Here is a 27,808-nt window from a genome sequence, read left to right as displayed (position 1 = left end):
TCAGATGTGCAGTAGGGGTCAAGGAACAGCCTGGTGCTTTCAGAAGCCTCTGTTGATCTCTGTGGCTCAGCTAAAGCTCCTTGTGACCCCGAGGTTCTCTGGGTCAGGAGGGAAGCACCTGAGTTAGGAAGTGTGGGAGAAGGAAGGGATAAGTCCTGCATTAGCCTCATCCATTAGCTTAGCAAATCCCAAGCATCTGCCCAGTGGCCCTGTGCTGGGTCCTGCTGTTTCCCCACTGGTGCCTGTTGAAGTGAAGGCGAGCCAGCACTTATGCATGCCACACATGGCAAGGTGCAGTGAGAGCCTGGATGCCTGCAAACTGAAGAGAATTGTGCTGGGGTAGCTCAGGCCACTTAATGCTCTGGTCAGAGGAAGTCTCTCCGGGGAAGTAGTATTTAATGAGGGGGACTGAGAGCTCTCTGGAGGAGCTGAAAGGCCCACAGAGAGAGCAGGGTCTCCTGCCTAGTAGCTACAGACATGGCTGCCCTGGTCACAGCTCTGAGTTCCACTTGACTGAAGGGAGCCATCAAGGAAAGGGCAGACATCTCTGGGTATAATTGCAGGCTGGCTTCCGCATCTAGAGCCTGTTCCTTGAAAGTGTGATGGAGGCCATGGGGGTGGCCATGTGACCTTTCTATCATCGGAAGGAGCTGCCACCATGCACTGGGGGCTGAGGATAGGAGACAGCATGCTCCCATCTGGTCTGGGCTCAGTTCAGCCTTTGTGTTGAGGAAGTCAGGAACTATGTGCCCAGCGGTGGCATAAGTGGGCCCAAGGCCATCTGGCCTTGCCCAGAGCCTGGGGTTGGTGGAAGATCTGTCTGAGGCTTGTGCTTTTTTTTGGTTGTCATTGGTTTGCTACAGACCGGTGCTTGCCCAGCTTAACCAACTAAGGGCACCTGGGCAGTTGATGAGCATCTGTCTTCAGCTTCATCTAGCCATCCCAGAAGGTGAAGCTTTTCCAGGACAGCGGGCTAGAGAGCTTCTGTGCAATGCCGCAGTGATTCTCTTGGAAGATGAAGAGGGTCATTTCCTGCGTTACTGGGCCTCATAACAAAACTCCAAGGTGTAGGCTGCATTGGGTTAAGGCATTGGCAGGGCCTTTTCAGATGGGCATATTGGAAGCAGAGCTTCCGGGACAGGTGGTCTTTGGCTGTGGTTTCTCTATACCTGGGCCTGTCTGTCCCTGGTGCTCACACTAGTTGTACCACAAGCTAGAGGTCACCGGATGCCTTGCTGGAGCTCCAGCCCACGGGAGAGAGGCAAGGCAAGGCAGGGCCATCAGGCACGTTGCCACGTTTCGGAAAATCCGTTCTCCACACCTCTTAAGATTTCTCGACTCAGGCTGCTGGTTTGCCTTGGAGTATACTGGTGGGGCTGGAAGGAGGCATTCTAGGCCTGGCTCTGCTACACGCAGCGCCGGATAGCTGAGGAGGCTTGAGGCTTGGAGGAGAGAGGAGGACACAGCGCCAGGGCTGGGAAGCTGGGATGGCTGGCTTGTGCTCGTGGCTGCCAAGGCTCAAGCCTCCCCTCTCCTCCCTTGTATGTGAGCAGCGCACAATAGATCTCAGTGGCTGTGGGAACGTCCACGGACCTGGCATGACTGCAGATGGGAAACCGACTCTCCCAGGTGGGTGGCGGGTCTGTTTGCTAGATGAGAACTTAGACTCAGAGAGAGTCGGGATTCCCCTCTTGGGGCTGGTTGACTCTTGAAACCACACTGCTTTCACCCCGCGGGGTCACCTTGTCTTAAACTTAATATCCAGGCACTCGGTACCCAGTCTCGGAAGAAAAGCAAAGGGTGGTAAGCTGAGCATCCTTAGTGTGCATTTGCTGTCCCAGAGGGTGGTGGGCGGTGGAGATGGCACTGAGCTCGGAGCCCAAGATGTGGCCAGCTGGCTGTGGTGACTGTGCGTGCTATTCCTCCCTCCCCTGCTCTGCTCCTGCCTCCGGGACTGGGGAGTGTGGCAGGTGCCTAGTGAAGAGAGGATAAAGTCCTCTCCTAGCACTAGACAAGAGGCCAGCAGGCAGGTAGCCTCTCTGCTGAAGGCTTTTTTTTTTTTTTTTTTTTTTTTTTTTTCTGGAGGGTGTTGTCTGCTTTTCCAGGAGGGTGAGGGTGGCAGGTGGGTAGAGGGGTCAGAGAGGCCTCTTGCCTAGTAGTTTCACTTTCATTTCTCTTTTCCACTCTTCTTTCCACCTAGCAGCCCGGCCTGGGCTGCCATGGTGAGGGAACATTGAGACAAATAAAATGGGTCATTTTGTCCTGGTGAGGTTCCCAGGCCACTTCTCCCCCCGGAAAGGATCTGGGAGTGGGCCAGATGTCTTCCTTTTAAAACATATCCCATTCGCTCCTTTACATGCCCATAGGATAGATACCCAAGACTGTCTGCTGCATGCCAGCCACTCGTGGGGTCAAGACAGCTGAGTGAGTCCTTTTGGGGCCATTGTTTGGCCACAGTGTGCCAGGCTGGGGGCCTCTTAGGACCCTGGGATCAGAGTTTCTTGGCAAGGAGTATGAGCCTGTTGGATGAAATTTCCTCATCACCCTATGCTTCTTCACTAGTCTTTCAGGAATGGAAAGGGGGCTGTGAATAACGGAGCAGTTAGCCCCAGTTAAAGAGTTAGCAGGTGGGGAGCTCAGATTCGAACCTGGCCTGACTGCTGCTGCTGCTTTAAGATCTTGCTGGGGTCCTAATATTCATTATGGGATCCTCAGTGCCTGTTGCTTCTCTCCTGACGCAAGCCTGGCAGGTGGCTTGGTGCAGGAACAGAAGCTGTTCTTCGTGTACCGTGCTTTCCTCATCTTGAGCCATATTCAGGTGCACTGTAGCCTGTGTTCTGGGAGGTTCCGGTACCCAGTCCCTTTAATGCTTTGGGGAAGGCTGAAGCTGTGGGGGTGGGTAGAGAGGCCCACTTCCAGCTTCCGGCTTTTGAAAATCTGAAGGTGCCCCAGCTGGTGGAATGTGGTTCCTTCACAGGGTGCTGGGGCTGCCACGGGCTGCGTGGGGTCAGGAGATCTTCCTTTTAAAGCCGTAGGAGCTGAGCTTCCTGGAAGACACAGCAGCCCCTCACAGAGCTCCGGTTCGTCTACAGCCATGCAGCCGGATGTTCACAGTGCCACCCGCTGCTTCCAGCCTCTGTGGAGAGTGAGGCTCAGAAAGATCCCTTTCTGGAGTTCCATGGTTGGTCCCTCCAGGGTGTGGAATGTGGATGTCAGTATTGGAGACCCTGTAGCCCACATCCTTGGCTATGTGTCGCTTGCCAGAGAGGGTGACAGGTGCTGATTCACTTGTACCCACTCTGGTCAGGGTGCTGGCTCTGCAAAGGAGCCCTGCCAGCACTATAGCTGGCTGTCCTGTGGCTGCCGAGCATGGCCTCCCTGTTTGTAAAGTGCTCTGTCTAAATTCTAGCTCTGGGTAGATCCTAGTGTCCTTACCCATCATGCCCCGAGCTCTCAAGCGTAAGGCCACAGGATCCATTCTCTCTGTTTAACTGCTATTCATGTCCTTCTGGGGACCTTATCCACTGAAACTGAATCCTTAGAAGGTCTGGGAAACTGTTTCCAAAGATCTACCAAATCTGGCAGACTCTTGGGAATATTTCTTTCTGAGGCAGTCCCTGGGCCCCAGAAGGGTGGCTGAGGGACAACTTTGTGACTGTGTGACTTTGGGACCTGGACTTAACTTCTCTGTTCAGATGTAGAGTGAGATCATCTTAGTGGGCCTACTGTGCCAAGCTCAGCCAGTGGGAACTTTTATTCTTGAGTTGGCCTAAGGAGGTTGCTGCTGTCCAGGATCCTAAGAGAGAGAGAGAGAGAGAGAGAGAGAGAGAGAGAGAGAGAGAGAGAGAAAGAGAGAGAAAGAAAGAAAGAAAGAAAGAAAGAAAGAAAGAAAGAAAGAAAGAAAACGAACGAACGAACAGATCAGGAATGTCTCCTCAGAGGCCAGTTGGCTGTATTTCTGTCAGAGCAGGGGGCAGTGGGCATCTTGCTCACTGGGGGGATTGTAGCCCCCGTTGGACGTCTTCTCCAGGTGGCTGGTTCAGCTGTGTTTCAGTCTTTTCTGGCCCTTCATTCCCCTTCTGGTTGGACTTTCTTTTGGCACCTGTGCATCAGGGGTATTCAGCATGCACAGGCTTCCCTTCTTTGTCCTGTAGGCCAAAGGCTGGCCCTGAAGGGAGCTGCCCTCAGCCACCTGAATCACATGGGTGCTAAGGTGGAGCACGGGAGGTTCGTAATGGTAGAGGAATACTGGTGTAGAACCTTAGGGCTGCAAAGATTAGTTGGGTGTTAATTGGGCCCTTTGATAAGGGCTCTCAGGAATTTTGACTCAAAGAGAATCTGCTGTCAGGTGTATGCGAATCCAGGGCCTCAAGGGGTGGTCCCTGTAGCCTATTTGCCCGTTTCCCGAAGTTATTCATCTAGCTGGTTTATTCTCAGGCCCATGTGGTCTGAGGTGAGTCCTCACAGTTGGCTTCTAGTCCATACTGAGAGTTGGACTAAGTTCCTTAGAGTGTTTCCTCATTTGTTCTATGTCACAACCCTGTGATGGCTGTGTTTTCAGTATCCTTGTTTCCTCACTGAACTTGCCTGGGGTCACATAGCTTATGGGTGTTAGTTGGTTCTGAGTTGGGCTTGCCAGCTCTAGGGTTCCACTGATTTCTTAGGCACAGGGTCTTCGTGAAGGAGATTCACCTCGGAACCAGGGCTTCGTCTAGGAAGTGATGTGTGCTTGCTGTTTGGGATGGGCTGATCCCTGCCACAGGGTCTCAGGGGCAACAAAGTGGACCCCAAAGGAGCTGGGCTCTTGGAGGTGGCAGCCAGGTGCAGAGAGGCCTTTCTGCTTCTGGGCTTGTTGCCAGCCATGTGAGGCAAGGGCTACTTTATGTCATCTCTCAGTTCTGGAGACTGTTAAGACCCTGGGTGAAGCCTGGGACTTCACACACACCATCTAGAACCAGGACATTATTCCTGAGAGGAGAGAGGTGAGCACCCCGTAAGTCAGAGCCTCAGTGCCGGCCACCTTTGTCCACAGATAAGCCTGATTCTGTTTTTTGTTTTGCCTTTGGTCAGCCCCCACAGGGACACTCATGGAGCCAGGCTTGAAGGCTGGCAGATGGACATCCTTGGAGCTGGTATCCTCCTCCCATGTTCACAGGGTCTTGAGGAGGCTTCCCAACACCTCAGAGTGAAGGAAGAGGTTACTGTGCAGACCTTGCGGTATTGACACCCATGTGTTTTGGAGTGAAACAGCCCATGTGTTCTGTAAACACATCGGCCTGTTGCCACTTGGCCGTGCTTGGGGAGAGCTGAGCTAGCTGTCTATCTGCCAGGATCCCCGAGGAGCCTGTGAGCTAGGAGCAGCTGTGACCAATCAATTGGGTCATTGGATCCAGAGGGGTTGCTGGTTTAAGGGGAGACACTGACCTGTCTGGGCCTCAGCTTCAGTGTCCAGCCATGTTCTGGCATCTGTCTACTGAGCAGGTCCTATCGGAGGGAGCTGTAGGAGTTTCCCCCGGGAACGTCTATACCTGGAAAAGTGGAGGCAGTGACTACTGGGGTGCTGCTGGCCACAGACTACAGCATTCTCCCCACCTGAGGATCCCTCTGCAGAGTGCATAGGGAGCATGGGGGATGCTCAGACCAATGGGGCCAGGTCAGGGTTTGGGGCCTCATGGTCCTTCCTGGAGCCAGAGGAAGAAGAGTCCTGTTTGGAACCTTTCCCTAGGCTTGCTCAACCTCTGTAAGCACTTCTGTTGGGTGGCCCAGATGCCCAGGTGTGGACCTTTGTAGTAATGGCCAGGTTGACAGCTAAGCGGAGACTTTACTTGGAAGCTCTGAAAAGAAGGGCTGGTCCCAGCCAGCTTCTTCTCTGTGGCCACCATGGACAGCAGGAGTGGCTAGCCTGAACTTTGTCCTGTCTGCTGGGAAGAATCCTCTTGGGCCTTGAGCTGCCCAGGGGAGCAGAAACTAGGGTCAGAGCTCAATCCACTCTGTGGCTGTGTGGGGATGTGTTACAGTTCCTATGTCAGGATCCAGCTCAAAGGTCCTGGGAAGTGAGTTTGCCACCCACTGCTTCTGCTTTAGCTCTGGGGCTTCCTGCTGTCAGGCTGGACATCGGAAGAACCCCAGGGCAGAGCCAGCCTGGCATTGGAGGTCACGAAGAGGGTCGTTGGTTAATCAGATGATGAGCCCAGAGCTCTGGAAACTGAAACCAATGTTTTGACCCATGCAATTCTGAGAAACCTCTGGGGCCTTCTCAGCAGACTGTGAAAGATACCAAATGGCTTGGTTAAAAGGTCCTACCCCAAAAGAAAAGAAAGATGTGGGGAGGCACAATAACAGACCGACAGAGGTTGGGTGTGGTAGTCCATGCAGAAACCCTAGCACTGCGGAGGGTGAAGCAGGAGGATCTCAGGTTCAAGCCCAGCCTGGACCCTGTTTCACATGAAAAAAAGCAAAGTGTGCACACACATGCAAGAGAGAGAGAGGGAGAGAGAGAGAAGAGAAGAGAGAGAATGAGAATGAACTACACATGCTCAAAAATCAAATGGCACCAACGTCTTGTGGGTAAAGAGAGTCCCCTTACACTACAGCAGTCCCTAGAGGCAGGCGTGTGTGAGTGTGAGTGTGAGTGTGTGTGTGTATGTGTATGTGTGTGTGTGTGTGTGTGTGTGTTCTCAGACCTGTTCTGTTTTTATAAGCAAACATGAGACTGGACACACATGTACTCATGCAAGTGCCCGAGACCCTTCTGCACGCTTCCTCTGCGCTGACTTTGAGCTCGGGAAGATAGGTTACCTTTGCCGTCCTTTGGGCAGCCTGGACTTGTATGTCCTCTAGTCAGTCTCCTTTGGAGGCTTGGCCTCCCAAGGGCCTCATAGTGACCCTTTCCCCTTGTTTTAGTCAGCTCTGGTTCCTGTAATAAATACCACAGCCCTGGGGGCTTGAAACTTCTTCAGTTGTCCTACTTGAAGACTAGAAAGAAGTTGAGGGAAGGCTTGCAGACCTGACTCCCGCTAAAGGCGTTTTTCCCTAGCATACAGACAGCTGCTTTCTAGGCACATCCTCAAGTGTCAGGGAAGGAGAGCAAACTGATCTTTTTGTTGTTGTTTTGTTCTGTTTTGCTTTTTTGAGACAGACAGGGTTTTTCTATGTAGCCTTGACTGTCCTGGAACTCACTCTGTAGACTAGCCTGGATTTGAACTCACGGAGATCCGTCTTTCTCTGCCTCCCAAGTGCTGGGAGTAAAGGTGTGAGCCACCACTGCCAGGCTTGATCTTTTTTTCATAAGGGCACTAATCCCATGTGGGAGCCCCATCCTTCTAATCTCGTCTAAACCTAATTACTTCCCAAAGACCTATCTCCAAATACTGCCTCATTGAAGAGTAAGGCTTCAACCTCTGGAATTCTTTGGAATGACACACACCTTCAGTCTGACATTCCTCTAGCACTTCAGGGGGTCTCCACAGCCCGCATTGGACTGGGGTCAGATGCTGTGTAGGAGGCAGGCCGACAGGTATGCTAAAAGCAGGCCAGTGTGTAGGGTGTAGCCAAACGGGAGATCTGTAGAATGGGTAATCAGCATCCAACTGTGGGGCAGTTTGAGGATGAGGAGGCTCTGACGGAATTGGTGGTGGGCGTGGGGATTCCAGCACAGCAAATTTCAGAGTACATTCTGACTTATTCTCATCTCATCTAAACTTTTTTTTTTTTTCTAGCCGACGATGCATTTGAGGGCTGCTCTCAAAGCTGGTCTAGGGCAGGTGGCTAGGGTGGCCCTTAAGCCAAGAGGGGCTGGTCTTGGGCCCTGTCTCTCTCCTGTCCTGTGCCAGCCAGGGTGGGGAGCTGGGGCCTGTGGAGGTCTGGGAAGGTTCTGGGAAGGATTTCACGTGGTGAAGACCCGCAGGCTGACTTCCTCAGTGCCCTTCCCCCCTCTCAGCGATGCTTCCTCCTCTCCACCCTTATCCCGTTTGCTTGTGAGAAGGCCCCAGCCGAAGGAGACAGAAGGGTGTCACCTCCCTGCAATTTGCCCTCTGCAGACTGTCTCAAACCAAAGTCTGACCACTGCCCACCTTTCTTTCTTGTGTGGTTCTCTTCCTTTTAGTATGTGATTGTCATAGACTCCAGTTGTACATGTAGCATTTTGGTCTCTGCTTTCTACACCTGGCATTGTGCTGTAAACAGAGTCCATGTTTATACTTTATACTGTCTTTAGCACTCTCCCCTCTTCCGGTCCTCCCCCACCCCTTCTCTCCCTCTCCTTTTGGCGCTGCTGCTGGCACAGGTTAAGGACAGCAATCTCTGATAACGTATCTTGGTGACGAGGAGTCTAACAGTCTCCTACTGAATGGCAGCTCCAGTCCCACAGAATGCTTTTTTACATTTTTTATTTTGAGGGCTGGCTGTACACACCTTTAGTCTCAGCACCCAGGAGGCAGAGGCAGGTAAATCTCTGTGAGTTCCAGCCTGGTCAACAGATCCAGGCTAGCCAGGGTCTAGCCTGAGAGTGAGAGACCCTACCTTGAAACAAAACAAACAAAAACTAAATAAACAGATACAGATTTTATTTTGATCAGTTTTTTTCATTATAAAAATTTCTGACATAAACAACAGAAAGATTGATAAAATCAGCATTGACCCGCTAACTCCCCTGTTAGTGCCTACCAAGCACTGATGTCTGTTTTTATTTTATTGCTCTGCTATATTTTAAGCAAATCCTAACATCTATTTTTATATGTAAATATTTTTTTTGAGAAAGTATAAAAAACTTTCCAAAGATGTTGACCTGTCTGAGAGTACAATACAATAGAGACTTGTTATTTTTAATTGCTGTAGAGTGGATCTCCTTGTTGCCTATGCTATGCTTTATTGAGCTATCTTATTATTGAATTTTTAGGATTATTTCCGTTTTTTTGCCAGGGTAGACAACAGTACACATACGTTGTTATGACTGTAAATGTCTTCCTTCCTTTTCTAATTCCTTCCTTGCACGCCTTTAAATCTCAGCCACTCAGGATGCAGAGGCAGGTAGATCTCCGTCTATAGATCGAGTTCTAAGATATCCAGAGTTACATAGAAAAACCCTGTCTCTAGAAAAAGAAAATATTTATTTTGTTTTTAATTATGTGTATGTATCTGTGTCTGCGTGTGGGTGTGAGCACATGAATACAGGTGCTCGTGGAGATCAGAGTCATGGGATCCCCATGGAGCTGTAGGTAGTTGTGACCCTCCTGTCCTTTGGAGCTTTTAATTTATGGAGGCAGAGAGCAAGAGTGTCAAGCTGTGAGGGACCAGAAGATGGAGAGCAGAGATAGGAGTCTGAGGATAGTCCCCATTGTGTTCAAGGAAGGCTTTTCCAAAGACCAGAATCAGTGAGAGATGAATTAGCTTCAGAAAGGCTGGGGTGGGCCATCCCAGGCAGCAGGGACAGTAAGTTCAAAAGTCCCATATATGCCCGGGGAGCTGGGAGCTTGTTTTCGGGGGATGGGATCAGTGAGAGGGAGGGTCCTGGAAAGGATGGCAGGGGCCAGTGCTTGGGAGATTTAAGACCTCCAAGTGCCTGAAGGGCCCAGCAGCTTATGCTATGAATCAGGTCATGGGCATCAGGTGCCAGCCCATGCACGTTATCCCCTGGGGACATGACACGTCAAATGAAAAGTCTCACGCCTTCTGGGCCCTGCCCACTCTCTGTATGTGATGGTGTCCTGGAGTGGGCCCTTCTTAAATGGGTGGAAATGTCCCCTGGGCCCAGGACTCCTGTGCTCTCAAAGCAGCCGGAGCTCCAACAGGCTTCGGTTCTAGCTCTTCTTCCAGCTGCCTACAAAAGTCACAGGTGTTGGCTCTGGAACAGGGGGGACCTGGGACTGCACTTGCTTCTGCTGCTGTGGGTTGAGGCACATTGCTGAGCTTCCCCGAGCCTCAGTTTCTGTATCTGCTGCATTTAACAGAGCCCTCTGTCTTCATCACCGTTCTGTCACTGTGAAAAGACTCCATGACCAAGGCAACGCTTACAAACTGAGTCTTAATATTCCCGTTTTCTTGACGCTGTTGTGAATGGGATTTTTTTTTTTCCTCCCTAGGTTTTTCCTTGGCAAGTTCACTATTGGTATGTTAAAAAGCTACTGATTTTCCGTATGTTGAAGGTTCACCCTACTGCTTTGATGAAATATGCATACATTTAAGAACTTTTTTGTTGGAACTACCAGGGTCTTTTAAGCACAGGATCATGTTGTTCTTTCTCGCTTGCATCCACTTGTTTGGCTCGGCTACTCTAGCCAGGATTGCAAGGACTACACTGAATAGCAACCATGTGAGTGGGCAAAGATGCCAAACGGCAACACTTTCAGGTTTTCTCCACCAGCACAAAGTTGACTATACTGTTGCCAACTTACTTTTATGACGCTAAGCTATGGTCTTTCTGGTTCTGGCTTTTAATGGGCTTTTATCAGATACTGAATTTTGTCCAAATCTTCTCTGTGTCTATTGAGATGACCATGAGTCATGTCTTAAAGTCTATGTGTTGTAATACATCTATTTATTTGCATATGTTGAAGAAGCATTGTATTACCTAGGATGAAACTGACTTGGTCATGAGGTGTATCTTCTCTTAATGTGTTATTTATTTATTTAGCTTTCTGAGACAGGATTTCACTGTATGTGTTCAGGCTGGCCTTGAACTCATGGCAATCTTACCACTTCAGCTTCTTGAGTGCTAGAATTATAGGTCACAGTGCCAGGTGCTAATAACCTTATCTTGACTATGATTCACAATAAGTTTAAAGAATTTAAACTTTTAAATTTAAAAGGGTTTAAATCCTCAAACAATAAGTTTGAGGATTTTTGCATATGTATCCATCAGGGACATTAACTAATATGTAGTTCTCTATTTTTGCTGTCTACCTGGTTTTGGTATGAGGGTCATAGTGACTTTGTAACTGAGCTTCAGAGTGTTTCTTCCCTTTCTGTTTTGCTGAACGGTTTGAGGAGTATTGATGTTAGCTTGTGGTCATGAAGTCCCACCCCTATCTGGGGAGCTACTGGTGTTTGATAGCTTTGAGAAGAGGGGGAGTTGGTTTTCTTTAAGGGTGTGGTGCTTGCTAGGTCAAACATACTTCGGAGGATGACCACACACCCGAGAGGGTATAGCCAGGACTATCTGGATTAACATTTTGAATACAAAAAGTTGGGTGGGTTTGGAATGAGGCAGATCTAGGAGGAGTTTTGGGAGGGGTATGAGTATGATCAAAATACATGTATGAAATTCTCAAAGAATTTGTAGTGATTTATAGTGTGTGTGTCTAATGCCCCACTCCTGGTACCAACTTATGTCTTAGTCACTGCTCTGTTGTGAAGAGACACCATGACCAAGGCAACTCTTATAAAGAAAACATTTAACTGGAAAGTTGCTTACAGTATCAGAGGCTAAGTCCATTGTCACCATGATGGGGAGCATAGCAGGCAGACATGGTGCTGGAGAAGTAGCTGAGAGTTCTACATCCAAATCTACAGACAGCAGGAAGAGACACTGGACCTGGTGTGGGCTTTTAAAGCCCCACCCCCAGTAACAACCGTCCTGACAAGGCCACACCTTCTTCAACAGGACCACGATTCCTAATCCTTCTAATCCTTTTAATCCTTTCAAAAGTTCCATTCCCTGAAGACTAAGCATTCAATTATATGAGCCTATGGAGGCCAGTCTTATGTACTACCACACTTTCTTAATGTGTGTCAGTGGAGATTACAGGCGTCAAGCCCTGAACTTTACTGCCTTGATCATGAGGTACTACTGCACCATTGAAGCCCACACCTGAATGGCAAGTGTGCATTTCATCTGCCTTTTGACGAAGAAAGAGTATGAGGTCTGAAGGTGGCTTCCTGGCTTGAGAGCCTGAGGGCCCTGCTGGGCTCAGCATAGGGATCAAGCAGTCCTCGGAGCTCAGGTCAGCGTGAGGACAGTTAGCTGTCCGTGGATAAAAGCCCATCTTGGGAGCCGCATCCCCTGGACAGCCTCTTTGGGCGAGCTGCGGCGTTCACAGGCTGGGGATGCGAGTCGCTGTGGGTCAGGCAGGGGACGTCTAGATGTTGCGGTGGCTGTCAAGGTGCACTGAGGTTCCTAGGAGTACTCTAGTACTCAGGGTGTGGTCCAGGCAGGCCCTCCTCAGGACGTTCTCGAGAGCTGCACTGTCTGTCTCCCCACACTGCACATCCGCAGGCTAACAACCCAGACTTCCGAAGAGGGCCAAGCGCCCAGGCCAGGCTTGCCTTTGCCTGAGAGCTGTGAGCTGAGACGCCCAGAGAGACATTTTCCCATCATTCAGATCCCAACAAGGAGCCAGTGTGATAACAGTGTGGATTTGGATTTGATCAGATCTAGGCTGCATCCATGCTGCTTGCCTTACCTAATGGCTGCTTAGCCTTCCCAGACTTGCATCTTCTGTATTTGAGGACAGGTTACTGCTGTGGTGGGGGCTGAGTGGTTGGTCCTTGTGTCAGTCCTCATTTGGCTGCCATCAGTGTCTTGAGCTATCTACTGGTAGCACAACCATTTGCAGATAGAGAAACTGAGGCACGGAGCACAACAACAGGCTGTAGGAGGCAGGTAGTCAGGGAGGCTGGCCTTTTTTGTTTTTAAGGATTTATTTATTTTTCGTTTGTGTGCTTTGGCGTGTTAACTGGATGTATGCCTGTGTGAGGGTGTCAGATCCCCTGGAAATGGAGTTGCAGAGAGTTCTGAGCTGACACGTGGGTGCTGGGAATGGAACCCTGGTCGTCTGGAAGAGCAGCCAGTGCTCTTAACTCCATCTCTCCTGCCCCTGAGGTTGGCCTTCTTATGGTCTGGCTGCTGTTGTAGTATTTAAGCCTGTGAGGAAGGGAACGTGAGGGAGAAGGGAGATTGCCAAGTGCCTTCTAGGGAAAGCCCTGGGCTGGCCGTGTGTTGCTCCTCATGCTGGTGCTTTCCCTGGGCCATTGGAAGCACCGGCCTGGGTGCCGCCTGGCCCTGGCGCCTTCGTTGGCTCCGTTCTTTCTGCCTGCAGGGAGGGGTTTGGGCTGCTGGTAAAACATTTGTTGGGCCGACGCTGTAATCACTCTGCAAGGACACTTGCAATTATATCTGCATTTGGGAAGCTAATTTTCAAGGGCTTTTTTTTCTCTCTCTCTTTTTTTTTTTCTTCTTCCTAATTATGTGCAATCAGCCGACCAGTGCTCTTGGGATCCTCTATCCATCCTCAGCTGAGAGGCACCTGCTCTTCGCCTCTTTGCCTTTCCTCCTAGCTCTGGGCTGCCAGGATACCACAGTGAGTCTTTTTTTTTTTTTTTTTTTTTTTTGCGGAGACAGGGATGAGAGACAGGAGGATGGGGCTGGATTCCGGCGTGGCTCCAGGTTGGAGGCCGGTCTTCACCGGGAGGCAGGTTGGTGGCGCAGATAATGGCAGGTGACTTCTCAGCTGGGACGATGAGTAGCAAGCGAAAGCAAACCCCGTCCAGATGAGCTTAAGCCAGAAAGCAACATTCTGCATTCAGGCAGTCTAGCCATAAAAGGACTGGCCTCTCAGGCCTCAGATTGTTACTTCTGTCCTTCCTTACTGTGGCCTAGCTGCTGGGGGAAGGGGACCTTCTTTCAGATCCAAATTCTACTACCATCCTCCTACCAGCTCTCCTCCTTTGGGTCCTCTGTATGTGTTTGCTGCTCTCAGTGCCTGGCAGGCTCTCCCTCCCTCCATCTCAGGTTCCTCCTAGCTTTAGAACCAGGTGCAGCCCCCCACCCCAGTCTCTCAGGGTCCCACCTGGTTCCTAGTTCAAGGCTTGCTTATTTAACCCCCTTGAGGTCAGGAACCTTTCCTGCTATTTTCACTGTTACATTCCTGGCACCTGCTTGGTCTTCAGAAGCACATAAGTGAACGGGTGACTAAAACAATCTCTTAGGATAAGGAGGGCTGAAGGGAAAGCCAGTCATCTGGAGGACTTTAGTTTGAGAAACTGAAACCAATCGAGCTGTTGTGAACTGGCCTCATGGCTCTCTCTTGAGCTGCATTCTGACACCTGGGGTCCTTCTTGCACACCCACTGCCTTCCTGAGTGGGTTGCAAGACACAGCTGACCTCTGCATGGTCCTAGATGGAAGATCAGGCCTCTGGCTGATGGCCTTGGCAGTTCCCTGGGCTCCGAGGTATCCCTGCTCCTGTTCCCTTTGAGGGGTCCTTCCTGGGGGAGGATTTAGTGGCAGATTATAGAAAAGGGGTGTGTCTGGCGTTGGGGTGAAATTTAGGCAGGTGGTCAGTGTGTGTGGGAACCAGCCTGTGGGCAGGGCACAGCAGACGGGGTGTGGACCGTGGGTGGGGAGGTGGCATCTGTCAGTGGCCTCGGTGCCAGGTGCTACGAGAAACTGCATGAAGGCTTGACGGGCCAGGGTGGTGAGGTGAGTCATGCTTCTGAAGCAGAAGGTCACTAGCTGGAGGGTGGACACATAGGGCAGCAGGGAGACCGTCTGGAGACCTGCCTGCTGGCCCACAGCGCACAGGTCTGTGCCCTTTGCATATGTCACTCCCGACGTCTGGCAGGCGTGCATCCCTCTCCTTCTAGTTGGAGAAAGAAATTCCTGTGCTTGTCATTTGTTCTGCACGGGGCCCTGGTTCTTGGCATTGGTACGTTGGCTGCTGTGACCCCCCGTGTGGGACTCCGAGGGATTACTGCAGATGTTTGGGGCCCGTTGCCATGACTCCCAGCTGCAGAGCCAGGCAGGGCATGAGCACTGGGAAGGAAGGAGGTAGGGGCATGTGGCTGCCTGCCTGGAGCTAGCCTTGGAGCTTGGGTCTGGGCCCTGGGGTCTTCTTCAGCCTCAGGCTCATCCTCACCTCTTCCAGAGGCCTTCCCTCCTGCACCACAGTCCTGCCATGCTGCTGAGTTTTCTCGTTAGCAGGTTCAGGCACTTTGGGAGGTTGGGTGATATTCTCTAGACTTTCATTCTGTCATCTTCCCCATGCATCAGTCCCTTCCCATGACTGCTGGTCAGCATTTAGAGCCTGCTTGAAATGCTCTCGGCATGGACGCTCACCTCTTACCCGACAGGTCTTTCGCTCTGGGAACTAAGTACCTCCCATTCCCGTGGTTTCTTAGACGGTTTCTTCTGCTTGAAAAGTCAGCCCTGTGCTGAGGGAGGACCAACGGCACCTAAATTTATCCTAATTCTGGACCTTGGATGCCGCAGGACTTGTCTTGGCCGAAGAATTCCTGGATGTTTGAGGCCAGTCACACCTCAGTCTTTTAGTCAGAGCTGTTCCTCAGGTGTGGAGGACTATGCCCCTTGTGGACCAAAGCTGCAAGAGAGGATTTTAACCAGGCTTGGGGCAGGGGTGGGCTGAGGGTCCAGAGGCAGCAGACTTGAGCCCCATACAACCAGCTGAACAGCCCCATACAGGCTGCAGAACATTGCTGTGGGTGGAGGAGGCCCCTGCTGAGAGGCAGTTCTGACTTTAGACTGTGGCTTTGCTCTCTGCTTGCTCTCAGCCTTGGGCAAGAGAATTAACAACTCTGAATTTGGCACCTGAGTGAGTGTTAGTCCCGTGCATCACGGCGGTAGGCAGCCTATGGGAGTTAAGCTCGAGGAGGGGTAGTTTAGTGCATGAGCAATGCCTGGCACTCACAGGCCCCTCCAGCTTCACCTCCTCCCGACCCTTTCTCTCATCTGGCTTCGGGGAGCAGGCTGAGTGGGAATGAAACGGCTCAGATACTTCAGGTGTTGGTCTAGCATTTATTTGGGCCCTTCCCAGGCCTTCAGAACTCTGGAAACAGGAGGGTCTCAGGCATCAGATCAAGTTGTTGCCTCCTGAGAGGAAGGGCTCAGTGCATTTGGGCCGGGGGCTGGGACCAGGTCACTAAACCCCAGGCCTATAAATGGGGAGCGTGACTGGTCGCTGTAGGGACGTGGTATGCCTGGGTGCTGGCCCAGTTTTAGGTTCCAACTGGCTCCACACGTGGAGAATCTGTTAAAGCTCAGAGCATTGGCAGAGTCCAGGCTAGGACCTACCTCAGAGCAGGGAGCCCTGGAGTTGGGTGTGGCTTGTCTGGCCATCTTTCCTTGACCTTAATATGAACCTGAGGTCAGGATTGTCACCTGTCTCCCCAGCTCACCACCAGGGCCTGAGGTCTGGGTTCTTAGGTCTCCCAGGATTCAGGGCCCCTCCCTGCCCTTTCTCTTCCGAGGCCTGCTGTTCTCATCGGGGACCTCCGTGGCAGTGTCTGCTTATGCTCATTGACCCCGTGGGTACCATGTGGATTCTTTCTTTGGCCATCCTGGTTCCTCCTGAATTCCTGGGCACTTAGACTGAGAGGGAGTGACTGGGTGTTAGAGGAGGGCAGCTGCTGTAGCTGACAGAACACGGTGCCTACCAGAGATGGCCGGTCCTCATGTTCAGACTCTGTGACCCAGCTGCCTCCCATGCTCAGAGGGCACAGTGCTATCACAGGGATGATCCGGAGGCGGGGAAATTGCCTTGAATTAGCTGGGTGGACCCAGGGCAGTCACAAAGGTCCTGATAAGAGCAGGAAGGAGTGTCAAGGAGAGGAGATGAAGCAGTACGAGCAGAGGCCAGTCAGTGATGTGCCCGAGAGCCAAAGCCTGTGACAGTTTCCAGAACTGGAGAGGACAGGCCAGGGTGGAGGCCTCCCATCCTGGAGAACAGGCCGACCCAGACTGTGGAAGGGTCTATGTTACTTTTTGTTATCAGCTGCGGATACGGTACTCACATCACCCATCTCGGGCCCTGGGGTGAGACCGCGGCCTCAGAAAGTAGTCTTGGGTCAAGGTCAGAGCCAAGATTCTTGGCTTTCTACCTTACCACTGACCAAGTGGACAAAGGATAGAGTGCCTGCCTGCTCTTTGGGACTTGCCATCCTGAGGTGCCTAAGGTTTGGGCAGTATTTCGACAGTTCTGTGATGTGAACCCTCAAGCGCCCTGCTGGTGAAGACTGAGGGTGCTGGCTCCCCTTGGGACCCCACGGCGCACTTGGGGTCACATGGTCTGTACTCCCCCTTCTTTTTGGTGACGGTCATCATCGGCCGGCAGGGCCCATGGCCTTGGGTCTCTGTGCCAGGTTTCCACAGAGAAGCCCAACATGTGGTGATGACAGTCAGGTTGGGAAAACGTGTGTCCGAGAGTCCCGGTAATGTCTGTGCCTTCAGAATTCCCTTGGTGGTCCTGGGACTAGGGGCCAGGCGGGAGTTTATGGTTGAAGGGAGTGCTGGTTGTTCAGGGCACAGTTCCGTTATAGGTGTGTAGCTTTTCTGAGTGTCAGTGCCTGCTTGCTGCATGCCTGTGGGGCTGTTGCTGCAACAGCGGGTGTGCCTTGAAAGTAAGTGTTAGAAATGTGTGAACCAGAATCCGAGAGCACTGGCTCCCTGCTCGCAGCTCACCTTGCTGTCCTCGCCATTCCTGGGACTGGAAATACTGTGTCCAGGAAGTATTTTTGGGCCTCAGTAAGGTCGTCTGGTCTCTAGCTGGGACAGGCCTAGAACTCTCCTGTTGGCTCTCTCCATAGTCTGTCTCCCCCAGTTGAGAGCCCAAGAGATTTCAAGTAGAGGATTTTTACTCTAGAGTTCAGGTGTGTCTGAGCTTTGAAGGGGTAGACCTGATACTCTAGGACTGAGTTGGCTTCGCTGTGGATGCGGTAGAACACGGCCTGGAGGGCTTTATGGCCCATCCCAACCCCACTGTGATTCCACTCTGAAAACCAAAGGGCGGGGTGCATGGGCACGGTATCCCCAGATGTATGCTTCTCCTGGAACGGCAGCAGGGTGAGTCACTTGCTCTGCCCATGTGGGTTCACCAGGAAGAGCCACTTCCGGGGCCCCATGGGTTTGTTCAAGGTCGGAGGAATTGATGAGTCAGGCTGCTTTCTCTGTTCGGAGACCCACACCTGGGCCTGTTTGCCTCCCTTGGGTGGGGCACACAGTATGGGCAGGGTCTTTCGGATGCTGAGTTTCCAATTAAGGGAATGAACCCCCCACCCCATAAAAAAAAAAAAGACATATGGCAGCTTCTAGTTTATCTGGTTCATTTCTGCTGCTGTCCAAACAATTCATATGTTTGTACTGGCTTTAAAATCCTGCTCATATGTTGTCTTTATATCAGGCCATTTCAGTTCCTGGCACTGTTAAGTAGGAGGAAAATCCGAATCGCAAAGCAGTCGACAAGGGAACCAGGATTCCGGGGAGGGAGCAGGCAGGCAGGTGGCTCCAGGCTGAGCCTGGCTCCGCAAGTCTGGAAGGTGGGCGCCAACACAATGCAGCACCTGCCGGGCATGGGCTGCGAGCACGGAAGGCAAAAATTAAGACCAGTCTCTGGGTTCTGGGCCTCACTGCCTGCAGCCTCATGTGAGCCAAAGGCCTAGCTCAAGCCCAGGCATAGTCCACTGTGGGTGTGTGTGCCTCCTCTCCAGCGCTGTGTGTCCCCTTAGCCTTAGCACCGCGGTCACTTTAGACCGGACGATTCTGTGCCGCACACTACAGAGCACCTGTCCCCTAGACGCCTGTGGCACCACACCCAGTTGGCAGCGTCCCCTGCTCCTGTGGTCTCAGACTCAGTCCTCCTGCCTCCGCTGTCCAAATGCTTGCTGAGGATTCACCTGGTGGCTGGCTTCTTCCCAGACCGGAGCCCTCTCGCCCTCTGATGTTGCCCAGGTCAGGAGGGCTGGTCGGAGGGTCTAGTGGTCACACCCAGGGCACACCCTCCATGGAGTTCAGAGGAGAGGTCCAGCTGGAAGACGAGATTATGAATTTGAGTAGCCTGCTGCCCCGAACTTAGTAAACTTTACCGAGAAAACTCCCCTAGGTGCAGGCTTTTAATAACCTTTAATTTTATTAGGCTTTAACTTTTCTGGTATTGTTGAAAAGCAATGGATTTGCCCATAGTAGAAAACACAGAAAATGAGGAAACGCCTCCAGGTCATCTCCACTGCTGCCCCCGGCCTTGTAGCCCCAGTGAACACTGTAGCTTGGGCCCTTCTTGACCTGCCTCCCAAGGACCCGGATGTTGACACTGGCCGAGGACTTCAGTTCTAAGTGTCTAATGGGACCCTTGTGTGGCCCTGCCATGGAGGGGGTCGCTTCAGCTTGTCTCCAGGAAGGACTTGGGAGACTGCCTGATGGTTCAGTCACTCGTATCAAGGACACAATGGAGAAGCCTGCCTTCCCTCCAGCCCCTCCTCCCAGCTGCCCTTGCCCTTGACCCGAGGCCTTGCTGAGGTCATTTTTCTTGTGGTATTTTCGGATTCATTCTGTGTACACAAGTACCCATTCTCTCTCCGGACATTGTTTTCAATGGAGTTGTGTATGGTACACAGGGTTCTGCCCACACAGCTCTCGTGTGGCCTTGGAGCTGTTCCTTTGGGCATGCACAAAGCTTCCTGTCTGCTTCTTTTTACTGCCTCATGCTGTTTCTTCAGAGGCACGCGGCTTGTCAGCGGCGCTTCTCCTGGCAAGTCGTTTGCTCTGATCTTGTGCACTCAGACAGGCAGCTGCCGCCCCAGGGCCCGCAGCGTTCATCCAGGTGATGAGTAGGGATGCTGGAGCCACTTGACAGCCGCCTCCCTGGTTTCTCTCCCTTCTCCCACCTTTTATGTTCCCCGCTTCTTCCTCCTCTTTGGGCTCCAGATTTCCTTTCTGAACTTTCTGCTTGCAGCATGATTTCAGCAGTCTGCTCTTTGGGACTCCCCTTTGAAGAATTGAGTTGAGCCGGACAGCTTATTTAATCTTCCTGTGGAAGTGTAGTAGGAGATATGGTCACTGCCCCACTTCCCTAGTACATGGAGACCTCAGAGGCTCAAGATTTTTGCCCAGCGGCTGAAGACTTTTCTTGCCCCTCTGGGGTCCATGAACAGCTGTGTCACACCAGTCTGGGAACCTTCCCCAAGCCTCTGAACTCATCCTGCTGCTCCTTCAAGTAACGGGGTAACCCAGGCCTGTGCCTTGTGGGGCTACATGTTGCCAGTGAACAATGAAGGCATGTGGGGTGTGTGTGTGTGTGTGTGTCCAGCAGTTTCCATTTGTCCTCCATCTTCCTAGAGGCTCTGAGCTGGGGATCTGAGGATCCTTTGTAAGATGTCAGTCAGGCCAAACTTCCTCAGTTGCTCTCTTTTCCTGTACATCCCATCTGTTTTCAAAGTTAGAGACCTCCCCATTGCTTTTAAAGGATTGGGCTGATGCAGAAAGAGGACTGCCTGGAAGTGACCGCAGGCACCTTAGCAGGTGAGAGGCACATGCTGACATCATCTGGATACCAGCAGAGTTCCCCAGAGGGAAACCAAGGCCATGGTGAAAATGGCCCCACCAGGTGTGGGTGATGTGTGCTTATCTGTCACCTGCCTTTCCCGTCCATATTTTGCTGATGTTTTAAGAGTTCACCTCTGAGCAGCCAAAGGCTATGTGACCTGGGCCAGGGTTTCTGACTCATGAGGTCAGTTACAGTCTTCTGTCTCCACTTGGGCTGGAAATGATCTGGGAATGAGACAGGCAATCCAGGTTCTCAGATTGTGGAGGCTTCTCAGATTTTGTTTGTTCACTTGCTGTGGGCACGGGTGGCCCTTGGCCTTGCTGCTGTGTGTCTGGCCTGTGCAATGTGCAGTCGTGGGGGCAGGTGAATTGGCTGCCATTTCTTCAGGAAGTGCAGGGAGATAGAATGGCCTGAGAATCCCCAGTGACATCAATGATAACATTCTCCCATTGGGTTCTTTGGGGCCAGGTTCTTGTCACAGGGTTGAGGGGTACGCTGGACCTTGCTTCCTTCGGTTGACCTAGCTGGTTCTAGTGGCCCTCAGCCCAACTGTCTGCTATATCAATTCCTCTGCTGCCCATTAGGAAGCATTTGCCAAGCAGCTGGCAAACATATAAGAAGGGTGACCTCAGCTGAGGGGAGATCCTGCCTGCCTCCTGAGGCTGCGGCGATGGAGGCTGGCTGTGGCATTTATTGTACCCTCTGAACGCTGTGCCAGGGCTGGGAACTATGCTTCTTTTCCATATTTATAGCTCTACTGGACAGCAGCCCTTTATGAGCGGCGGTTGGCTGGTGGGTACCAGAACTAGGCCTGGGGTAGTTTTTAATTTTACTCAGTCCCAGTTTCAAGGAGCCTAGTTGAGCAAACTGCAGGCCCCTGACCTGGCTTGGACCCATCCTTCTCTAAGTATCTACCCTTTTCTCAGTAAACCACATACATGGGCCATTCATTCCCATTTCTCCCTGAGTGACAGGAGTCTATACTCAGGGACCAAGGGATGGAAGGATGGAGACACAGGTTCATGGGTATATTGTGTGAGTGGGTGGAGAAAGGTTGGGGATGGAGAGTGCACCCTCCGGAGAGGGATGAGACAGCCCTATTTGCTGGACCTCACAGAGATGGGTCCTAGCTGGGTCTTTCAGTAGGAAATGTGAGGCAGGTCGATGAATGAAGGCGGGTAGCCAGCAGGGTATGCTCTGGAAAGGTGTACACAGAACCCTTGTGCTTAATTGGGTGAGTGAGACAAGCATGATGGATAGTTGGCTGTGGGACTGTGTGGGAAGGTGGTGGAGAAAGGTGGAGGATACAAAGCCCAGGCTAATTCCACTGTGAGAGAAAACAGATTTGTCTTCCTGAGCCTGGCTTATTTCATGTAGCACAGTGATCCTTAGCTCCACGTGCTTCCCTGCACTTGCCATGGTCTCTTTCCTATTTGCAGCAGGATAGAAATCCACTGTTCATATTCCTTTCTGCATTCGTCCGTTGACAGAGCTGGAGACTGGTCCCATATCCTACTGTTGTGAAGGGTAGCAATAAACATGGGTGCAGGACTGTCTGGTGTCCTGACTTAGAATCCTTTAGGCATATGGGCTAGATGAGGGAAGGGAGAGGGGAGCTAGTGAGGGTACTCAAATATGTGTGACATGGAAGCAGAAGAGGAATGATTTGAGAGGAAAAGGTGATCAGAAAGGAACGGGCATGAAGAGGGAAATAAGAACAAAGTATAATGGTGTATGTGTATAAAAATGTCACAGTGAACTCATTTCTTTGTATGTTAAGAGGTCATAATAGGGGCTGGAGAGATGGCTCAGAGGTTAAGAGCACTGGCTGCTCTTCCAGAGTTTCTGAGTTCAATTCCCAACGACCATATGGTGGCTCACAACCATCTCTAATAAGACCTGGTGCCCTCATCTGGCGTGCAGGCACACATGTAGGCAAAACACTCTGTACGTAATAAATAAATCTAAAAAAAATGTTTAGATTTAAAAAGAGTTCATAATAATGGCTGGGTGTGGTGGTGCACTCCTTTAATCCCAGCACACAGGAGGCAGAGGCAAGTGGATCTCTGTGAGTTCCAGGCCAGCCTTGTCTACAGAGCGGTTCTAGGACAGCCAGGGCTACACAAAGAAGCCCTATGTTGAAACCCCTCCCTCCCAAACCAAAAAAGGGGAGGGAATTTATAATAAAACATAATAGCTATATTGGTTACCCAGAAAAATAGTGGCCGGTATGATGTTGCACACCTTTCATCTCAGCACTTGGGAGGCAGAGGCAGGGGGGTTGTAAGTTCGAGGCCAGCCTGGTCTACATAGCGAGTGCTAGGGTTACTGGAGCTATACAGTGAATCCCTGTCTGAAAAGCAATACAAAAAAACCAAAATGGAGAAAAATCTTAGAGTTTTATCAGGGAGAATAATTATTCCTCCCCCAAAATCAAACACCCCACCTCCCTCCCCCCCAAAAAAAAGAAAACTCCAAAAACCAAAAACAAGCTCAGGCTAAGAGTGATGTGTTCAGCTAGAGTTCAGGGAGTGCCAGAGGGGCCAGGGTTGGAGAAACACAAGTGGGAAAGTAGCTGGCTGATGCGATAGGCTGTGCCAGACCTGAGAACCAGGCCAGGGTGTTCAGATCGAGGTGAAGGTTTTGGGGATCAACTGTGATAGTTGAGCCAAACGGGGGAGTCTTGGGGTTGTCCAGGCTCTTTACTCTGACCTCAGCCTGGCTCAGGGCTGGGAGGGTGGGGGCAGGAGGTGGGGCAGGGCTGGTAGTTGCTGTCAGTTCTGTAGGGCTCCAGCCAAGTTCCCCTGGGAAGCAGCCATCTCTTCTAGGTTGTGAGAGGAACTGGGGGTTCGGGGCTCATAAACCTCGTCCTTGAAGGAGGTCCTTCTGAGGCTGCTGGCAGGCAAGGCATGGCCGGAGCGGTCATGCTGCTGTCTCAGCTGGTCCAGCTTCCAGCTGGCTGTCGGGGACGGTCTGGAGAGGATGGACGCTGCCTGCCCGCTGGAGTAACATTCGTTTTCTTTGTTTTCTCCACAGGAAGCGAGGGATAGAGGTCGTCCAGGTGAGTACAGAGCGCTTCTTCACGTTGCCATGTGATGACCCAAGCGTGCGCTTAATCTGTCTTTGTGAGAGTTTGGGGGGCTGACCACTTTTTATGGACACCTGGATTGTGACACTCCCCTGGAGATCTGACATTGCTTCTGCCCCAAGCTGGGTACAAACTGATGGCTGCTTGTGTTTGGAGCATTTCAGTGGGTGAGGAACAGGAAGGACCAGAGGCCCACGGGGGTCATGACACTTGGGTTGGGTTAGGAAGGACAAAAGGATGGTAGTGCCTGGCTATGTGTTGCGTCATCCTGTCCTCTGTGCTGAGTCTTGGGCTCATTGGCTGGAGAAGCAGGAAGGATGGATGGATGGCGGGAAAAGAAGTGATAAGTGGAGGAAGGAAAGGGAAAAACAGAAGGAAGGGAGAGAAAAGAAAGTATGGGTGGAATGAAGGAGAGAGAGAAGAAAGAGTGGAGAGATGGTGGGTATCCAGGCTCCAACAGCAGCCATCTCAGGAAGGTTGGCAGGCTTGACCTGTCTGAGAGAGCCTAGGTATGGGATTACCTGTTGCTGTTCTGGTAAGAGACACTACACTGGCGCTCATGGTTGTGTCTTCCCAGGGATGGTAAAGTGTGTCTACCTCCATGTAAACTCAGAAGTATAGACCTGTAATGAGGGGCAGGTTATGACACAGGCACCAAAGCCGTGGTCTCCCGTGTCACCTCCACTGTCCCTGTCTGAGATGAACTGGGCTGTCTATGTAGCAGCAAGCCATCTACCCTTTAAGGCTCTATCTGCCTGCAGCCACAGAGGGACACCTGCGCAGGGACCAGACCAAAGCTGATGGCAGACATCTGGAGGAAGTTTCTAGAAAGCCTGCTGGCCCATACTTAGAGTCCTTATTTGTTCAATTTAAGGAGGCCTCTTACTCAGCAGCTGTAGGAACGGGTTTCCCAATTTTGCACATACCTGGCAGGCCCAAGGTCTTCTCTGTACCCTGGCTGTTGGTAGAGCAGGAGCCTGGAGTCATTGTTCGTAGAGTTTCAGGCAAAAGGGTTTTGAAATCTTTCAAGATGTGTCTGTTCATTTGGCTGATGACTTGAGGGAGGAAGTGGTGGCTAGGGGCAGAGTGAAGCCAAACTGGGCGCTGTCTACTCCGGCATCTAAGAATAAAATCTATGGGGTGCCTCTCTCTCCCTGCCCCTCCTCCTGGCATCTGGGAGAGTTGTGAGAACCTTAAAATTTGAAGATGCTGAGAGAGACTGAATGGCAAATCGCTTGGCTGGATTTTCAAAATCTGCTGGGCCCTCTTGCACCACATGCCAGGATATGGGCTCCTGGAAGCCAGAAACAGGCAGGGTGCCAGTCACTGGGTTAGGCGTTGAATGAGTTAGAGAGTTAGGGCGACCATGTCAAAACTACCCCAGCATCCCTCTCCTCTGCCAGGTCCCAATCGTATGGGAGGAGGTATCTCTCTTGCAGAGATGCAGAAACTGGGGCTCAAAGAGGCTGTGGCCTTTTGGAGAGGTCAGCTGCTTTGGTGAAGTTAGGGCTGAGTTTGGGTCAGCTCGTTTACAGCTCTGTGGCCTTCTGTCTGCATTTAATGCATGATCCACGTACAAGGTACTTCACACCTACTGTTGCTGGCCTTTTGGTGCTGTCTAAGTGGTCACAGGACTTGGGTTCAGGACCCAAGCGTGACGTACCTAGGGAAGATCCTGCCTGCTTATTCTGGTCACGGAAGTAACCTCTCTCCCTGTTACCTGTTGGTAACAGTGGCGGCATCAGCGACGGGCATTTATGGGGACTGTGTTGTACCAGGAAGTGGCCCTTTATTCTAAAGGAACATCGGTGTGTAGCCTTTCTTAGGCATGGGATGTGCACACCCATGTGATGTGCAGCAGGGAAAGCTGGCAGATCCCTTCTTCTGCGCCAGCCACTCCTGCCAGGGAAGTGTGTCTGGAGATGAAGAGCAAGTCGGCCTGGACCCAGCTTCTGGCTGTGTGACAGGCGTGCCAGTCTGTATAGTGGGATAATCGGCAGGCCTGTCCAGGCTTATGAGGACTGAGTCAGTCCAGGTGACATGCCTGTCACTGGGCCTGGCACACAGAGGCTGATGATCTGCAGAGCTGTACCTCAGGTTGGGACTACAGGACACAGCCCTCCCTCATCAAAGGAGGCAGCTGGTCATGATAGCCCTGGCTGGATAATGGCTGGAGGTAGTTCCTTGCTGCTAGTAAGAGAACCGAAAGAGGAACTGATGGAGTTATCAACTAGCTAGCACATGGGTAATGAATTTGACGATTCATCTCCCCTTCCCTTGATTTTTTTAACAGTTGTTCCTATAAAAACTGAAAGCCGGAGGTAGAATTAAAACTGTCTTACTCTGGCAGTAGGTAAGACTCCTCTGTTGGTGCATGAAATGACTTTTTAAAAAGTCCCATTCGTCTCTTCAAAGTTGCATTTCTAATAAGGTTTTCTTTTTATGCATGTTACTTGTGTAGTATTGAGTATGTTGGTCATATTGATGAATTATATATTAATAACCAAAAGTGGTTTACTTCAGAAGAGACTTCTGATGTATGTAAGAGCTTTATGACCACATAAAAAGCCTTTGAAGGAGGAACAGTATGTACATATATTTCCTTAGCTCGGTGGTGTGGTAGAATAATTAGTAAGAGACTTTCCAATGTGAAATACTCTGACAGTTTAAACATCTCCAGGGAAAGAAAAAGGAACAGTGTTTGATTTCCAGCTGTCTAAGAAGGGCTTGATTATACAATCTGTAAATGGATGATGGTGGATCGCAGATCACCAGGGTATTTAGACCACATTGGATCCATTTAAAAGAGAAATAGTAACAGTTTTATTTTCTAATGTCAATATTTACATCATGTTGGATACGACATCCTCCTCAAGTATTTAAACTACAGGACATTTCAGATGTCAGCTTAAAAACTGGCCGTTGGAGCCGGTTTTAAACATTAATCCTGGGGTTTGGTTTGAAAGCTGTTTACATCTTAGAACCAGGTACTTCCTTAAAGAGGGACAGCGGCAGGCCATCAAGAGGCTCTGCAGGTTCCCCCGCAGGGTCCCGTGAGGTTTCCTTGGCTGCCTGGCCTCTCCTGACCTGATTTACTGTAAGTTGTGCCACTCTCTGCTCAGGTTAACTCAGGCGGGGGAGGCTGCCAACGAGCCTGGGGTGGAGAAGCAGGAACCCTGCTTTCCTGCTTTGCGTTGAGTGCTGAGGCACTGGGCAGCAGCCAAGGGTTGAGGTACAAGGTGTGGACTGAACAGGCATCGCTCTCCGTATGGCAGCCTGGGCAGCTGTGTGAACAGTCTGCACTAGGTGACCAGGGTCCCAGAGGGGGAGAGACATTGGTACCCTAACCCCATTGGATAGGACAGGAAGCCTTCCCAAGGGAAGGAGTCTGGCTGGTGGAGGTAAGCTTTATGTACCCATTAGGGCATGCTTGAGAGTCATGGCCCAAGCCCACAAACCCATCAGGACTTGCCTACCCCCTTCACCCCCAAGTTCAAGAGCTTCAAACACAGCCAAATTGGCCAAGTGCTAATACAGAGCAGTGAGCGCCTTCTTGGAGAAATGGATCCTTAGAAACAGCTGGGGGAAGAGGGTTATTTGATTCAGGGCCGGGGCCTTGGGCTTCCCCCAGGGCTCCTCAGGAGCCCTGTGTTTCTCTGGTCTGCTCTGTAGATAAATTCAGGAGAGAAGCCTTTCTGTGCAGGATTTCATTACCCCTTCCTTCCTTATCCCTGAACTCAGCATAGTGAGACCCAAGAAGACTGGGCTGCAGCTGGCATGCTGGCCAAGCCCCTACCTCACCGTAAGCCTGGCTTCCACCCCACTGGGGAGAAGGCAAGGACTGTTAGCCTGGGTTTTTATTTTAAAATGCAAATGAGTAAGCCACAAGTGTGAAAAGTACAGTAGCCAATTACAAATTCCTCCTTCCAAATTCTTGGCAAATTCAGACATTATGAAACCTAGTCTTGGGACAGCCACTGTTTCTCAGGCTGGCAAGTAACTTTCCCCAGATTCAAGAGGGAGCAGGCCCTCTGTGCCGGTCTCTCCTGAGCTGTTACCCATTTGAGATGTTGTACTTAAAAACTAAAAAAAAAAAAAAAAAAAAAAAAAAAAAATGTGTATGGGCGAGGGCTGGAGAGATGCCTCAGAGGTTAAGAGCACTGGCTCTTCTTCCAAAGGTCCTGAGTTCAATTCCCAGCAACCATTTGGTGGCTCATAACCATCTTAATGAGGTTTGGTGCCCTCTTCTGGCCCGCAGGCACACACTCAGGCAGAATACTGTATAAATAATAAATAAATAAATCTTTACAAAATGTGTATGGGTGTTTTGCCTGCATGTATGTCTATGTACCACATGCAGGAAGTGCCTGTGGAGGCCACACGAAGGCATTGGATATCCTGGGACTGGAGTACCAGGCGGTTGTGAGCCATTATGTAGGTGCCAGGAATTAAAG

General features: G+C 51.1%; 1 protein-coding gene across 2 annotated transcripts in view; it reads left to right on the top strand.

The window, feature by feature from the left end:
• Positions 1-27,808, top strand: part of Itpk1 (inositol-tetrakisphosphate 1-kinase) — a 134,622-nt gene that overhangs the window by 7,525 nt on the left and 99,289 nt on the right. For both annotated transcript variants that reach the window (XM_060388076.1, XM_060388077.1), the window contains exon 2: positions 23,303-23,327. In XM_060388076.1, coding sequence (XP_060244059.1) covers positions 23,303-23,327 — 25 coding nt within the window. The remainder of the gene's footprint in view (positions 1-23,302; positions 23,328-27,808) is intronic.

Source organism: Meriones unguiculatus, chromosome 7, assembly GCF_030254825.1.
Source record: "Meriones unguiculatus strain TT.TT164.6M chromosome 7, Bangor_MerUng_6.1, whole genome shotgun sequence".
Taxonomy (NCBI): Eukaryota; Metazoa; Chordata; class Mammalia; order Rodentia; family Muridae; genus Meriones; species Meriones unguiculatus.
Note: the sequence above shows the minus strand (reverse complement) of the source record. Positions and strands in the feature narration are given on the sequence as shown.